Source organism: Pantherophis guttatus, chromosome 2, assembly GCF_059756535.1.
Source record: "Pantherophis guttatus breed Tessera chromosome 2, ASM5975653v1, whole genome shotgun sequence".
Classification (NCBI taxonomy): Eukaryota; Metazoa; Chordata; class Lepidosauria; order Squamata; family Colubridae; genus Pantherophis; species Pantherophis guttatus.
Window position 1 is genome coordinate 28,204,945 of NC_142064.1, and position 13,936 is coordinate 28,218,880.

At 36.4% G+C, this 13,936-nt stretch overlaps 1 protein-coding gene across 4 annotated transcripts in view; it reads right to left on the bottom strand.

Annotated features, from left to right (window-relative positions):
• The window catches only part of PLPP1 (phospholipid phosphatase 1), an 81,157-nt gene that overhangs the window by 43,510 nt on the left and 23,711 nt on the right, over positions 1 to 13,936 (bottom strand). For 3 of the 4 annotated variants that reach the window (XM_034440880.3, XM_034440882.3, XM_034440883.3), the window contains exon 2: positions 12,652 to 12,806. In XM_034440880.3, the coding sequence (XP_034296771.2) occupies positions 12,652 to 12,806 (155 nt within the window). Of the gene's footprint in view, positions 1 to 2,733; positions 2,886 to 12,651; positions 12,807 to 13,936 lie in introns of all 4 variants that reach the window. The other variant, XM_034440881.3, reaches the window with a different exon arrangement.

The window sequence follows — 13,936 nt, forward strand, 5'->3', positions numbered from 1 at the left end:
TATGTACACATCTAGGATAACAAAATGGACATGCAAGGCATTTATCCACACTGTCATTAAGAAAAAGGCCTGCTTTGATGTCATAACTATTGTACAATCATTTTTTCAGTGTAAGAAAAAATCTTACTAGAAGTAAGCTAGACCAGGGGTGTCAAACTCGATTTCATTGAGGGCCGCATCAGGGTTGTGATTGACTTCAGGGTGCTGGAGTGGGCGTGGCCATGGTGGGCGTGGCCAGCTCGACGTCATCCTTGTCAGGGGTGCCTGTGGTGGCCTGAGTGCTTTGCCAGTGAAAACGGGCTTCCGAGCTGGGACAGCCTCCTGCAACTCCTTCGCTGGCAGAGGCACCGCAGGCCAGTCCTTTGCTTTTTCCAGAGTGGCCCCACGGGACAGATCTAAGCACCCTGCGGGCCGGATCTGGGCCCTGGGCCTTGAGTTTGACACCCCTGAGCTAGACTATAATAAATGTGCAACATAATATTAGGGATCCACAATCATCTATCTCAATGCATTAAAAAATAAAATTCAAATATCACTATGAGGTCCAATTGATTCATTTAGCAAACACAGGAATGGTGACAGATGGAACTCCAACAACATTCTCTCTATAGAGATCATTATTTTATTTTTGTCCTCTATAATGGGAACACTAACAGAAAGAGGGAGGGAGGGAGGGAGAAATTCCCATTAAATTAAACAAGTTGGCAGCCTCCTATAGCTCTAGCTGTAGCTGTTCCAAGTTGCTTAAATAGCTAATTTAAAATAAAAGGCAAACATACAAAAATATTAAATACCACAATCATTCATCATCTAGGCTCCTATAGGAGATCCCATGTAGCTTACAGATTTTGGCAGCTGGAACCAATGAACTTTTCACAAAGGTTCAAATGACATAAAAAGCACCATTCTTGAAATGGCCATTTTAAGCAGTTTTCTTTCTTTCTCTTTGAGAAAAAAAAGAAGTTGGCATATTTTACATAACAAAGGAAGGGTGGACAGGTGGAGAGAGAAAAGAATATTTAGTGTATCCTCAGGACTGTCAGTGAGTAAAATAAAGAGAAGTACATTTAAAGGTTCAGTCATTGTATGTTTATTTGGATCCAATTAAGAATGAATCACGCTGTAATGAGAAATTAAGAATAAATGCTACGCAGTATTCCTGTGCACAAAGTCCTGAGCAAAGTGATATACAGACCAAGATTACTGTCACAGAAACTATTTTCATTTGAAGTTATCATCTCATTTTTCAAGAGGAAAATCTTCCAGCATGGCTTACCACTTTTTAAAGTAATTTTTTGCTTCTAACCTTATAACTGAATATATAACAAAAAGGAAAAAGGTGGGGAGATAGAGGGAGAGCAAAAAAGAAACTTAAATAGATCACAAGATCACAAAAAGTCACAGCTAGGTGACACAGAAATAGGTGAGATAGCCTGATGATTTCCAGTAGGTGGTAATTCAGAGAGACAAAATGAAATGATATTTAGCAGAGTATATGGGACCAAATGTTTACTCCCTCTTTCTTTCTGGTTATGCTAAAGATGCTGATCTTGTTTGAATTTCCTCTCAGCTTTACACCAAAACAAAGTCTTCCTCTCTTTATCCTTCTTTGTGGATAATTTAGTCCACAAAAAGAATCAAGAAATAGAGAGGATACAGTTGGGAAGGACTGCAATCTCTTGTTTACAGATTTAGTATATAAAATAATTCCTCAAGGATTTCCTGTGGGACTTGACTTTGGATTTTTGCCCTACAGGAAATCTACCAGGAATGAACACTAGCTTTTAAAAATCCACAAGATCATGGGCAGGGTGACCATGAGCCAAAACGAAGTGTCCATGCTTCTCCCAGATCAAACTGCATGATGGGTGTAGGATGGGGATCTTATTTACTTTAGAAATAGTGGAGAGGACAAAAATATTTACAGAGCTTAAATATTTTAAGTGCACTATATTTATTCAGGGAGGGGAAGAGGGAGAGGAGGAAGGGAGGAGGAGGAAGAGAAGGAGGAGGAGGAGGAGGAGGAGACTCTTCTCAGATAGCTCCTGTTACTATTAGTAGAGAAAAGTTCCATCTAGCCATTTGCCAACCATAATTTTTTTTTTAAAAAAAATGGTAATTGGCCAGATTGGAAAAACATGTCTCAAACTGAAAAAAGAAGAAAGTGTGTGAGGTTATCCAGATTTACTTTTACTACAATCCTGGAACATGATATTGGACTTGGATTTCTCCTTCTATGGAAATTCCAGAGTAAATGATTCTCCAGATCAGAACATGTCAAAGATGATAAAGATGTTTACAAAAGGACACTGACCTGGACAATGCCTTTATAAATTCAGGGGTAGAGTATGCAATATATGGGACTGATCATTTTCAGCTACAATTTTACTACTTCTTCCCTGTACATATTTTTCAAATTAAACAATTTAAACCTAGTATTATCTCCTCTAATTCCTTCCCATAAAATAAGACTTATACAGCATGCAAACAGGTTAATAAAAGCTTTAAGAAACATTGCATTTTGAAGTTTAAAAAATGTAGAAAAATTCTGTTAACATTAAAAAAAGAAATAACACCCTCCATCTAAAATAATTTCTTCTTATCCGAATGAAAGGCTTAAATCAGTGGTATCTTTCTACCGGCCAAGCAAGCACCGTCCTTGATATCATATTTACTCAAAAATACAAGATATGACAAATAGTCTAATGGAGGAAAATGAGGGATAAAACTTACAACAATTATATCGAGAGGAATAATTATCCCCGCTAACAACTGATATGAAATGGTGTCATCTTTGTAAGGGTACTGGATGGATTCATCATTACAGAACAGTCCTCGTTTGAAGGGAGCACCCCTCGCAGTCAGAATTGCAAAAGGCAAGGCAGCTAGCAAAAAGAATAAGATAATTGTGTTATACAGGATGTTTTAGAAATGTTTAACCCCAAATCTTTCTATCCAGAATCAGGAGCAAAGTCATGGAGGCAACATTCAGCAAATTGGATTATTTTCTATACATAGTTCTGTGAAACATACTTTGAGGCTTATAGTATAATAAAAGCTATTGTAGGGAATAAGTTGAACTTGTCTGACTTCTCTTCACCCATATAAATAATTTGAAATCTACATTCAATTATAGCAAAAGCTGCATTGTTAGATTCTCCACCCACTCATTTGTTTCTTACTGATAAATTAGACATTTAGGATTTTTTCCAAGTCAGGGTTTTTCCTCAGAGACAAGAACTTGCAATTTGAAAATGCGATTAGTAAAAACACCAAATATATCAAAGCAGGATATAAGAAGAATCAAGCAGAAGAACATGGAAAACTTGGTCACTGATTATATTGTAAAATGCATAGGACATTACTGTTTGCTTCTTTCTCAAACATTTTCTCCATATATTCATCTAACATGAACCTAATTTTATTATAATTAACATACAAGAGAGAAATCCGTAATTATAAAAATGGTAGAATTTGAAAACCTGAGCTTGAATGAGTGTATGTACCACATTTAATTGGCTTTGGCTTAAAGCAGGGCTGTCAAATTCATGGCCTGTGGACCGGATACGTCACACACTGGCCACACCCATGCCCAATTTAGTGAAGAAGAAAAAAATCCCGATACATCGTGTGATACCGCTGTGACGACACAAGTTTGACACCTCTGGTTTAAAGGAATCTGGTGGCTACTGAAGAATTAGCTGCCGCAGTAAATCAAAAGAAAAATAAAGACACCTGCCAGGAATAGGGCTCAGTCCTGCTTCACCCAAAGACATAATATGTTTTCAATTTAGCAGGCAAGAAAATATAGGCTGGTGGAAGCTGTAAACTAACACATTTGGGCAGATTAGGAAAGGTTGATCTAAGATTAAAATCTGTAATTCAGTGTGCTGCAGAAACTGCACCATGCCTTCACTGTACAAGAAATTAAGTGAATTTAAGTGAACCAAGAATGTGGTATCAAAATATTGCCTATGTTCAGTCTAGCAGGAAAATATTAAGGAATCCATCTCAAAACCAAATGTTTGAAAATCAGACTAAAGCTTTACTTGCTAAAAAAAAAAGTGAATTCCCTCAATTCTTGCTAATATTCATGATGGTTTCTTTATAGCAACAAGGAAGCAGTTTGCCATTGCATTCCTTGGAGATATTTTTTAACTTCACATTCCTGATTTCATATAGAAAAACATCTATAAAAGTTAAATGAAAGTATGTGTACCTATAAATGCCACAGAATAGTTTCTAGATATTAGTAAACAGCATGAACCTGAATTATTGCACTCTGAATACACAACACCATAATCTACTACCAACCATTTAAAGGTTTGTTCTCACCAGATCTAAAAAAGTATCGGCTATAAGACTAATTTCGTATACTAGAATAAACTCATGTCCAAACAGTGTTTAGGGTTAAATATAACTGGAAAGTTCCACAATTAAGTTGGATCAGACTTGTTTCCATAAAACTATTACAGAATTCCAAAGACACAACCTTGGACTCAAAAAATAGAGGCATTCATTAATGTCCCCACAAGACAGAAATTATTTTTACTCAGCAAAACTGTTAAATGTTAAATAAAAAGCCAGAATATTCTCTGAGATCTTGAAACTTAAGTATTACTGCCCCCCAGAAGCATTTACACATTACCCAAATTTCATTCATTGCTTAATAAAATGCAAACACTTTGGACATGGTGCAAACTGGGAAGGTGGAGCAAGAGACAAAGCACGATCACATATTACACATAGTGGAATTAATTTTAGATATATAAAATATGATGAAAAGAAAGAAAGGCGCAATAATTGTAATCTGTGATAAACTGTTGGTTCATGGTTATTCTTTAAACTGCTCTCTAGATTCTAAAAAGTAGCAGTGATGCAGCTTGATATGGAAAACATTATCAGACTGCAAAAAAACTCAGAACTGAGCATATATATAGACAACAGAAAAAGGTCAATTCTTCATAAGGAATACACACTTAAGAACCACTTCAAAGAGTTCTCTCTGACTCACTTTTTAGAAGATTTCACCATTTTTGATACATACATAGTCCTCTATTTAGGCTCACAATTGGAATCAGAATTTCCATTACTAAGGCGATTGTTAAGTGAATTACTGCAGTTAAGTGAATCATGGTTGTTAACGAATATTTTTTAAAAAATATTTTTTTAAATATGGCTTCCCTTATTGACTTTCTTTGTTGGAAGGCAGCTGGGAAGGTCACAAATGGTGATCACAAGACTCCAGGACAACCATCTTAAATCCATGCCGGTTGCCAAGCACCTGAATTTTGATCATGTGACAGTGGAGATGTTGCTATGGTCGTAAGTTTGAGGACTAGTTGTAAATCATTTTTTTAGTGCCATTGTAACTTAGAGCAGTCACTAAACAAAATATTTTAAGTCAAGGATTACCTATATTTTCAACTCAAGCTGCAATATGTTCCACTAGGCTTTTTTGGTTGCTCCAGTCAAATCTACCACTGAATACATTGGCAAAAGCATTTAAAACGTATTCTACTACAAAGTTTAGTTTTATTTGCATTAGCTATAATATTTCAATGAAGAAACACTTGAACGGGAAATGCTAGATTTATTCATGGTATTATTTATTTACACCCTCTTAGAGGTGTTATTTTATTCTTGCAAAATATTGCTATAGTGTAGGGAAGATTTAAAAATTGTGACATATCCCAGGGCTCTCAGATATGGTAGCTATTAAATCAAAGTGTGTATCATTCGTGTCCAATTGATTACAAGGTATTGCCTGACTAGCCAGCCACAGCAAAGTTCTAAGAACCTCTTAGCTTGTTTTTCAAGTTCACCATTAAAACAATTTTTTTGAATTGCCTTATTTTGTGTAATTTAGAAATGTGAAATGTGATTATATTAATATATATAATCCCCCCCTTTTCTGCTTGTTTATTTTATTTTGCTGTTTTTTGTTAACTAGGGTTCCTGTATTTTGTGTAATTTTTGTGTATTTCTTTTTGTGGTTTTCTTTGTATGTTGTGTTGTTTTTCTGTTTCTTTCTGTAAAATATGTTTTAAAAATAAATAATTTTTAAATGGAAAAAATCAGTACCACTGTGCAAAACATTTCAATAATCCTCATGAATTATGAGAATCATTGTGTTTCAAAGAAGCATATCAACTGCATACTTAACAGGAAAATACAACCAGTCTTCACGCCTGAGCTACACACCCAGAAATCATATTTTACATTTTAGAGGTATGTATGTTTGCTATATGTCCACGTTCTTGTATAATTGTGATGTAGGAAGTAGATTTTTACCATTTCTTGAAAGCTGTTTCCATGTGAAATTCAGCCTACTTCTCATTTGTGATGATGAAGAGGAGGTTACGCATTCAATGTCTGACTCTTGGCAATGGGCCAGGTCTCTCCACTTCTCATTTCTATTTATTGTTCTAGCCTACCATAAACCTGAGACAAGTTCTAAGTTCAATGAACAAAGTCCTCAGATTTTTGAAATGCATAATTCTATAAAGGGCACATTTTGTGTAGATGTGCGTCTTTATATGAAAGAATCTTAATAAACTGATGAGAGCCTTAACAGATATATTTACTGAGTCAATGGAATTAAACTTTAGAAAAATAATATATTACTATTTTCCATACACTGCGTTTCCATTATATATTTAGCTAAATTAGTTAAAGAACCTAATGAGCTCATTTACATTTTGTGCAAATCTTAGCTAGGCTTCATTTATGTGTGGCTTGGTGTGTTGAATGAATGAAGTCCATTTGGTTAATTTATGATGTATTGTATATACTTTGCAAACTCAGGCAGAAAGTTAATTCAGAAACTAGGTTAAACATGCTCTATGAACACAACCTATGATCAACCTGAGATACACATGCCATTCACCTAACTAACATATCTGCAAATGAGAATCTGATGACGTTATAGCCAAGACATAGACATAGAACTCATATTTTCCATCAGTTTGTAAAGAATCAAACATTGGTGGGATCATTTTCAACAGCAGGGCATTTTCTATTTGCTATTAGTTCTCACTTGCAATCCATCAGTTTCCCCATCTTTCCTTAGTTCTTTCCACCAGCCACTTTGAACAAAAATAGACAAGTGAGATCTACAGTTAAAAAGTGTGAAGCATTATTAAATTGGCAGTTTTCCCAGTATCTTACATTCATTCCCCATCTTACAATGTATGTTGAATCCTTCTGTTGTTAGGTCCCCGACCCCATATTAGCTTTTTCTATCCACTTTATAGCCTTTTGGATTTTTGCTACCATCTCAGTAACACTTACCCCTAAACGCAGGTAATAAAAGGAATAATGTAGCATGCAATCAAGCCCTAACTTGTTTGGGAAACTATAATGTTACCACACCACACCATTCCTAGCTAAAGCAGTAGCATTCAAAAGGCTTTTGCAATCCATTACTAAACTGTGTAGCTGTCTCAGTGGTTAAACTTTTTCCATTTAAAGGCCAGAAAAACTAAAGTTATTTGTTTAGCATATGTACACACTCCACCACATTGAACTCGATAACAGAATTACCTATGTCCTATGATGCTTGGTATGAAAAGAATGGTAAGTTAAGTATATTAGCACATTTAACCAAAGGATAACTTTGTACAATTACAGACGAGAGAGAAAAAAGAATGAAGAAACTATAACCTAGCAACATTAAGAGGAAATTCTGAATGGCTTTCAGAGCATTTCTAATTCAGGCTTCAAAGATGCTTGGGAACACCCAGAACTACAAACATAGCACCTTTAAGCAGGTCTTCTAAAAAAATGCATAATCTTCCAGAATACAAGAGTAGTGCTGCTGTTCAAGACCCATTTTAATCCATCAATTACTTCCTTCCAGATGTAGCACCAAAAAAAAAAAACCTTCCAAAAAGACTTAAATTCACTTTCTATTGTGGGAGAGATGCAGAGGGAGTAGTCCTTTAAGGAAAGTGTTCTGCTCTTACCTGTCTAGGGTTGTGTGTGTGTGTGTGTGTCTGAGAGGGAGGGAGGGAGGGAAGGACAGAGAGAAAGAGAAGGAGGGAGGGGGAGAGAGGGGGGAGAGAGAGGGGGGGAGGAGAGAGAGAGACCTGGGGGAGAGAGAGAGAGAAAGAATGCACAAACACCATAGTATTCCTGTCTGGCAAGGAGCTTAATGGAGCAATTATTGGAAGATGACATGGCTAGATGAAACCCTGTACATCAACACTCCTACTACAGGGCAAAGGTGTAGCATTTTTACATGTTCTGAAATGTTAATTATTTTCCTGTACCAGTACAAATAACAGCAAGCCCTCTAAAGCTGCTATCTAAATTGTACCAACAGAGAAACTTTTGCTAGAGTTAATATTGAGATGAGACAATTTCATAATTTCTAACAATATATCCCCAATAGCTATAGTCAATAGAATCCGGAGACTAAAATCTTCACTTTTAAGAACATTTAAAAAGATACATAATTAAATTGCTCTGTTAGTTCAGTTCAGTTCTGTTTCTCTTAAATACTGTAATAACAATACTTATTTTTATTTATACACACACACAGTTCTGCATTTCAAAAATAAAAAAATTACCTGATGAAACTGAGTTTGCATAAAGAAACTAATGAGACATCATAAGCAAGTTTGACTGGCTGCTAACACGCAATTTGATTTTCTGTATTCATGAACTTTAAATGTATGCTTTTAACTATTCAAATTTTCTGTGAATACAGGCAATGATTCCTTTTATGTTATATGAAGTTTCAAATGTTCAGCAGCCCAAGGGAGATCATTTTTTTTTTTTAATTTGATTTATATGCCGCCCTTCTCCGAAGACTCAGGGCGGCTTACAATGTGCTCAGCAATAGCCTTCATCCTTTTGTATATTTATACAAAGTCAGCTTATTGCCCCCACAAACTGGGTCCTCATTTCACCTACCTTAGAAAGGATGGAAGGCTGAGTCAACCTTGAGCCTTGGCGAGATTCGAACCCTGCAGTAATTGCAGGCAGCTGGTCTTAATAAGCTTAATAACAGGGTGCCTTAAACCCCTGTACTACCAAGGCTCTCTCATTAATGTAGTGCTTATCTTTTGTATATTTTTTATTCTCATTTCTGCAGAATGTTCTTTCCATATACAGTAATACATGTTAGAGATAGACTTCATGCTATTTAATTGAACATAAGAGAATCTTCTAGGTCCATGATGGCAAACCTGTGGCACGTGTAGCCAATCGGTGGGCACGTGAGCTCAGCTCCAGTGCTCCAGCTGATTTTCAGGCCTTCCGGGTCCACCAGAAGTAGGGAAACAGGCTGTTTCCTGCCTCCAGAGGACCTTGAGGGGTGGTGGGGAAGGCCCATTTTTCTTTCTCCCCAGCCTCCAGAGCCTTTCTAGGAGTCTGAGGAGGGCGACCAGTTGACAAACGGGCTATTTTCGGCCTCCGGAGGGCCTCCGGGGTGGGTGGGGAAGGCCGTTTTTGCCGTCCCCAGACTCCTAGAAAGGCTCTGGAGGCTGGGGAGAGCAAAAAACGGGCCTACCGTGCCAGGAGCGGAGGGGGAGCATGGGGGGGTCACATGTGCATGCGTGGGGGCAGGGCGCATAGAATTATGGGTGTGGGCATGCATGCGTGTGACCCGCACCCACCCCTGCTCCTGGCATGCGATGGCAAAAAGGTTAGCCATCACTCTTTTAGGTTGTTCCGTTACTGATTCTAACTGGGAGGGAGGGAGGGAGGGAGGGAGGGAGGGAGGGAGGGAGGGAGGGAAGGAAGGAAGGAAGGAAGGAAGGAAGGAAGGAAGGAAGGAAGGAAGGAAGGAAGGAAGGAAGGAAGGAAGGAAGGAAGCTTACCCAATAATTTGAGAAGAAAAAAACAAATTTAACAGACAGCCTGGTATTAAGACAGATTCTCTTTTCCTCTGCATTATACTGAACACCCCTGATGTAACCATCTCAGAAAATTCAAAGTCTTAAATACCAGTAACTCTTGTACAGAACATGTTGATTAGAAATAAACATTCTCAGTCAATATGACTGAGGTCATCAAAGAGGAAAGGCATAAGAGGTCCTATAATTAGTAGCCTTGAAACTCAAAATGACAAACAGGAAGAGAAGGGATGAAATGATCAGAACGAAACACAATAATCTCTATATTATCCATGTTCTGTTTAAGAACCTAGGACCCTATCCAATATGAAATCCTGCTTAGGCAGTTGGAAAGAAATGCCAACATTATGTCATGCAGATTATGGTCAGAAAAATACATCTGAAAGCATCAGCTCATATGTGGTATGCGGTCACTAAACTTGCAATACAAATCAGAGAACGCTGAACAAGAGTATATGAAGAGAATAAGAGATCCAACACTCCCCTGAAAAATGCTGATTGACGATGGGAAAGTTTGAGAAATAGAGCCGTTTTATGAAGCCTAGAACATTGTGTGAGCTTTGGGATTTAGACAAACCACCAATAGCATAAACTAATTGCATATATCATTCAGAAACAAGCTTCAAGTTGTCATTTGGAAAGAAACTTCAAGTTGTTGTTTCAACTCAATTACTCAATCTCAAATACATTGCGCAGATCTCCTTTTTATTATAGTTTTATGTTACTTTTTTACTAGTCATTAGTATTAATTTAATAACTGAACAGAATACAGATCTCATGAATTTGGAGAGTATAAAAAGAAATAAGAATTTTCCTGTGGGCTTAGCAGATGATCTTAATGAGCTATCAGAATACATTACTATATCCTAATATAAATGAGTTCATACTGAATAGCTGAGATAATACTGTAAAACTATTTTGGAACTATGCTAGTACAGATTTTATCTATGGGAAGTCTTATGAAGTCTCCTATGAAAAATATTTCTGCATACAGGTAGTCCTTGATTTACAACCATTTATTTAATGACCGCTCAAATTTGCAATGGCATTGAAAAAAATGAGTTATGACCATTTTTCAGACTTACAACCATTACAGCATCCTCATGGTCACATGATCAAAATTCAGATGCTTGGCAACTGACATGTATTTATGATGGTTGCAATGTCCCAGGGTTGCAATGATCATGTGATCATTTTTGTGAACATCTCACAAACAAAGTCAATGGGGAAGCCATATTCACTTAACAACTGTGTTACTAATTAACAATTTCAGTCACTCATTTAATAACTGCGGCAATAAAGGTCAAAAGATGGAGCAAAACTCACTTAACAACTGTCTTATTTAGCAACAGAAACTTTGGGTTCAATTGTGGCCATAAGTCAAGGACTGTCTTCAAAGTAGTAATTGAAGAAAGTTAAACTCTTTATACTGACTGTATTTTTTAAATGTGCAAAGAGCAGAACAAAGTTCACTGGAGTTGAGTGGTCAAAAAAACCCCCAAAATAAATAAATAATTATATTTTTCTTAATTCACTGATCAGAATAGTAGTGTTTTGTAACAGGATTAATAGAATTCAAATGGAAAACAATAAAGTATGAGTACTATGGAACTAAAAGAGTACACATAAAATCACCAAATTTTAAAACTACCTTGCAAAGACATAAAAAACAGTGTTCAAAGGAGTAATTTTTAAAAATATGAAAATACTGAAGCATGCAGTTGTTGGTTTGAAATTCATATTTAAAAAAAAACATTAACCACATTACTTGCTACTTGCCTAAAGCATATTAGGGATATTACTATTTATTATACATATTGCTACACAATTTTACCTCCAAAGCTGTTGTTTTATTTTGTGAAAATGAGAAGTTTTAATGATATCTGAGTGAGTGAGATGTGCTTAAATCTACTGAAATTAATTGGATTTTAAAAGTTGCTAATTTTGTTCAGATACATAACTTTAAATCTAATCTCGCAACAACCTCACTGAACAAAAGGTTTGTCAAACCTAATAAAGATAATTAATATTAGAAGAAAATATCTAGGTATTCCCTCTTGTATCTATTTTTGCATTAAAAATTGGCTGAGCCAAGTTGTGTATTAAAAATAGACACCTGGAAAAAGATGTAAACATAATACCATTCTAATTAAAATAAATTCTGCATCACTCACTGCTTTATCACAAGTAAATACCAAATCATGGATACCAAATACCTGGGTGCTTAAATGTTACCAAAAGACAGACCGCTCTCAAAGATGAAAGACACTTTAATCTGTATACACTTCTGTGTCACTGAAAAAGGAAACAGCAGTTCTGTAGCAATCTGCTCATTAGCACAATTGATCTTGTTCCCTGAGTTCTATGAGACTTATTCCCTGACAAATGAGGCTAGGATTGCCATTTGATTTCAGACTTTTTCCCATTGTGACAAATCTCCTCTACAAACTAGTTTTCATTGTCGTTATTTCTTTTCCATTTTGTTTGCATCTCCTGTACTACCTTCTGCTCATTTAGGTTTAAATTATTCTTTAGCTATTTATTTTCCAACCAACAGAAATCCAAATTTATCACCTTGTCATTTCAAAAGAATTGGAAAGAATCAAACTTATTTTGGGTAATAAGCAGGAGCTTCAGTATATTTTACAGAATTTAGTGATTCTCAGCTATTATGATAATTAGTCAACTACCCCAAAGTCTTTATCTTCAAAGCTTCGATGAAACGGTGAGTTCTCTACACATACTTAACACTTTCCCCAAACAGCTGCCTGTATATTTTGCTACTTACAGAGCAAATGGGCACAGTGAACCCCACTGTGTAGAGGACAGTAGATGGGATGGTACTGTCATGGAACGGGTAGCTGATGCTGTCATCATTACAGAAAAAGCCCCTCTGATACGGCTTTACTTTTGCCAAGTTTAGAACAGCAAGGGGTAAGCCAGCTGTTGGGGGAAAATACATAAAGTTAAATGTAGATAGATGTCGTCATATACCGGTATTTTTCATCAAGTGCAGAGGAAACTACTGAGCTACATGCAAAAGCCAAGAGTTTTCTCCCAGCCAGTTTAGCATCATGCAGTGCCCACAGACTCCCGCACCGCAAAGCATCCTATTAATTTGTCCATCATTCAGTACTCTGACCTCCTCTAAAAGTTAGGCTCAGAACTTTAGGGGTTCCAGCCTCAACATATCTAATAGGTGTTTGGTTGAAGAAAATCTGTTTTTTAATCACTAGCAATTAGACCTACTGATAGCTGCAGATTGAATTATTAATGCTTAAACATTGAAAAATGTCATTTACATAAAGACATAAACTTACAAATTACATCATTTAGTTGATACGTTTATTTTTGTCACTAAGGTGAAATGGGAGCAATCAGAATAGAAAAGACTGAAACTTGGATAGAACAACAAAAAAGAAACAAACAGGGAATGATTATGGAGAACATTATATCTATTTTTATGATGGAAAGATTTTCAAAGTTTGATCTGTTCAGCTTTCAGAAAGAAGGAAGTTGCTGGAGATGGACTATCTCACACACTCCACTAATTAATCCAAATATTAGAGAAACATTTTAAAACAATATGGAATTATGATTTCTATAAACAGATTTACTTCTTTTTCTTATACAGCAAAGTTGAAGACACCTAGATTTCCATCACCCCTCAACATCTGGCTAAGAAAAATAATTAAACAGCAATTCTATAAATGCCTCTTGAATGGTGAAGTACAGAGCATGGAAATATAAGTCACCACCAGCTTCACTTCTGGTTTATGAACAGCTATGCTTAAATTATTAAGATTTATTTCATGGTGTCAGTATTTGCTATAATTATCACAATCTTTATATAACATATTTATGTCATAATACTTTTGTGATTAGCTAATCTAATCCTATTTGAAACTCCATTTGGGGTGGAGTTCCATCAGTACGCTGATGATACTCAGCTGTACATCTCCACCCCAGACCATCCCAACGATGCCTTGGAAGTGATGTCCCAGTGCTTGGAGGCCGCGTAGGTCTGGATGGGGAGAAACAGGCTCCGACTCAACCCTTCCAAGACCGAGTGG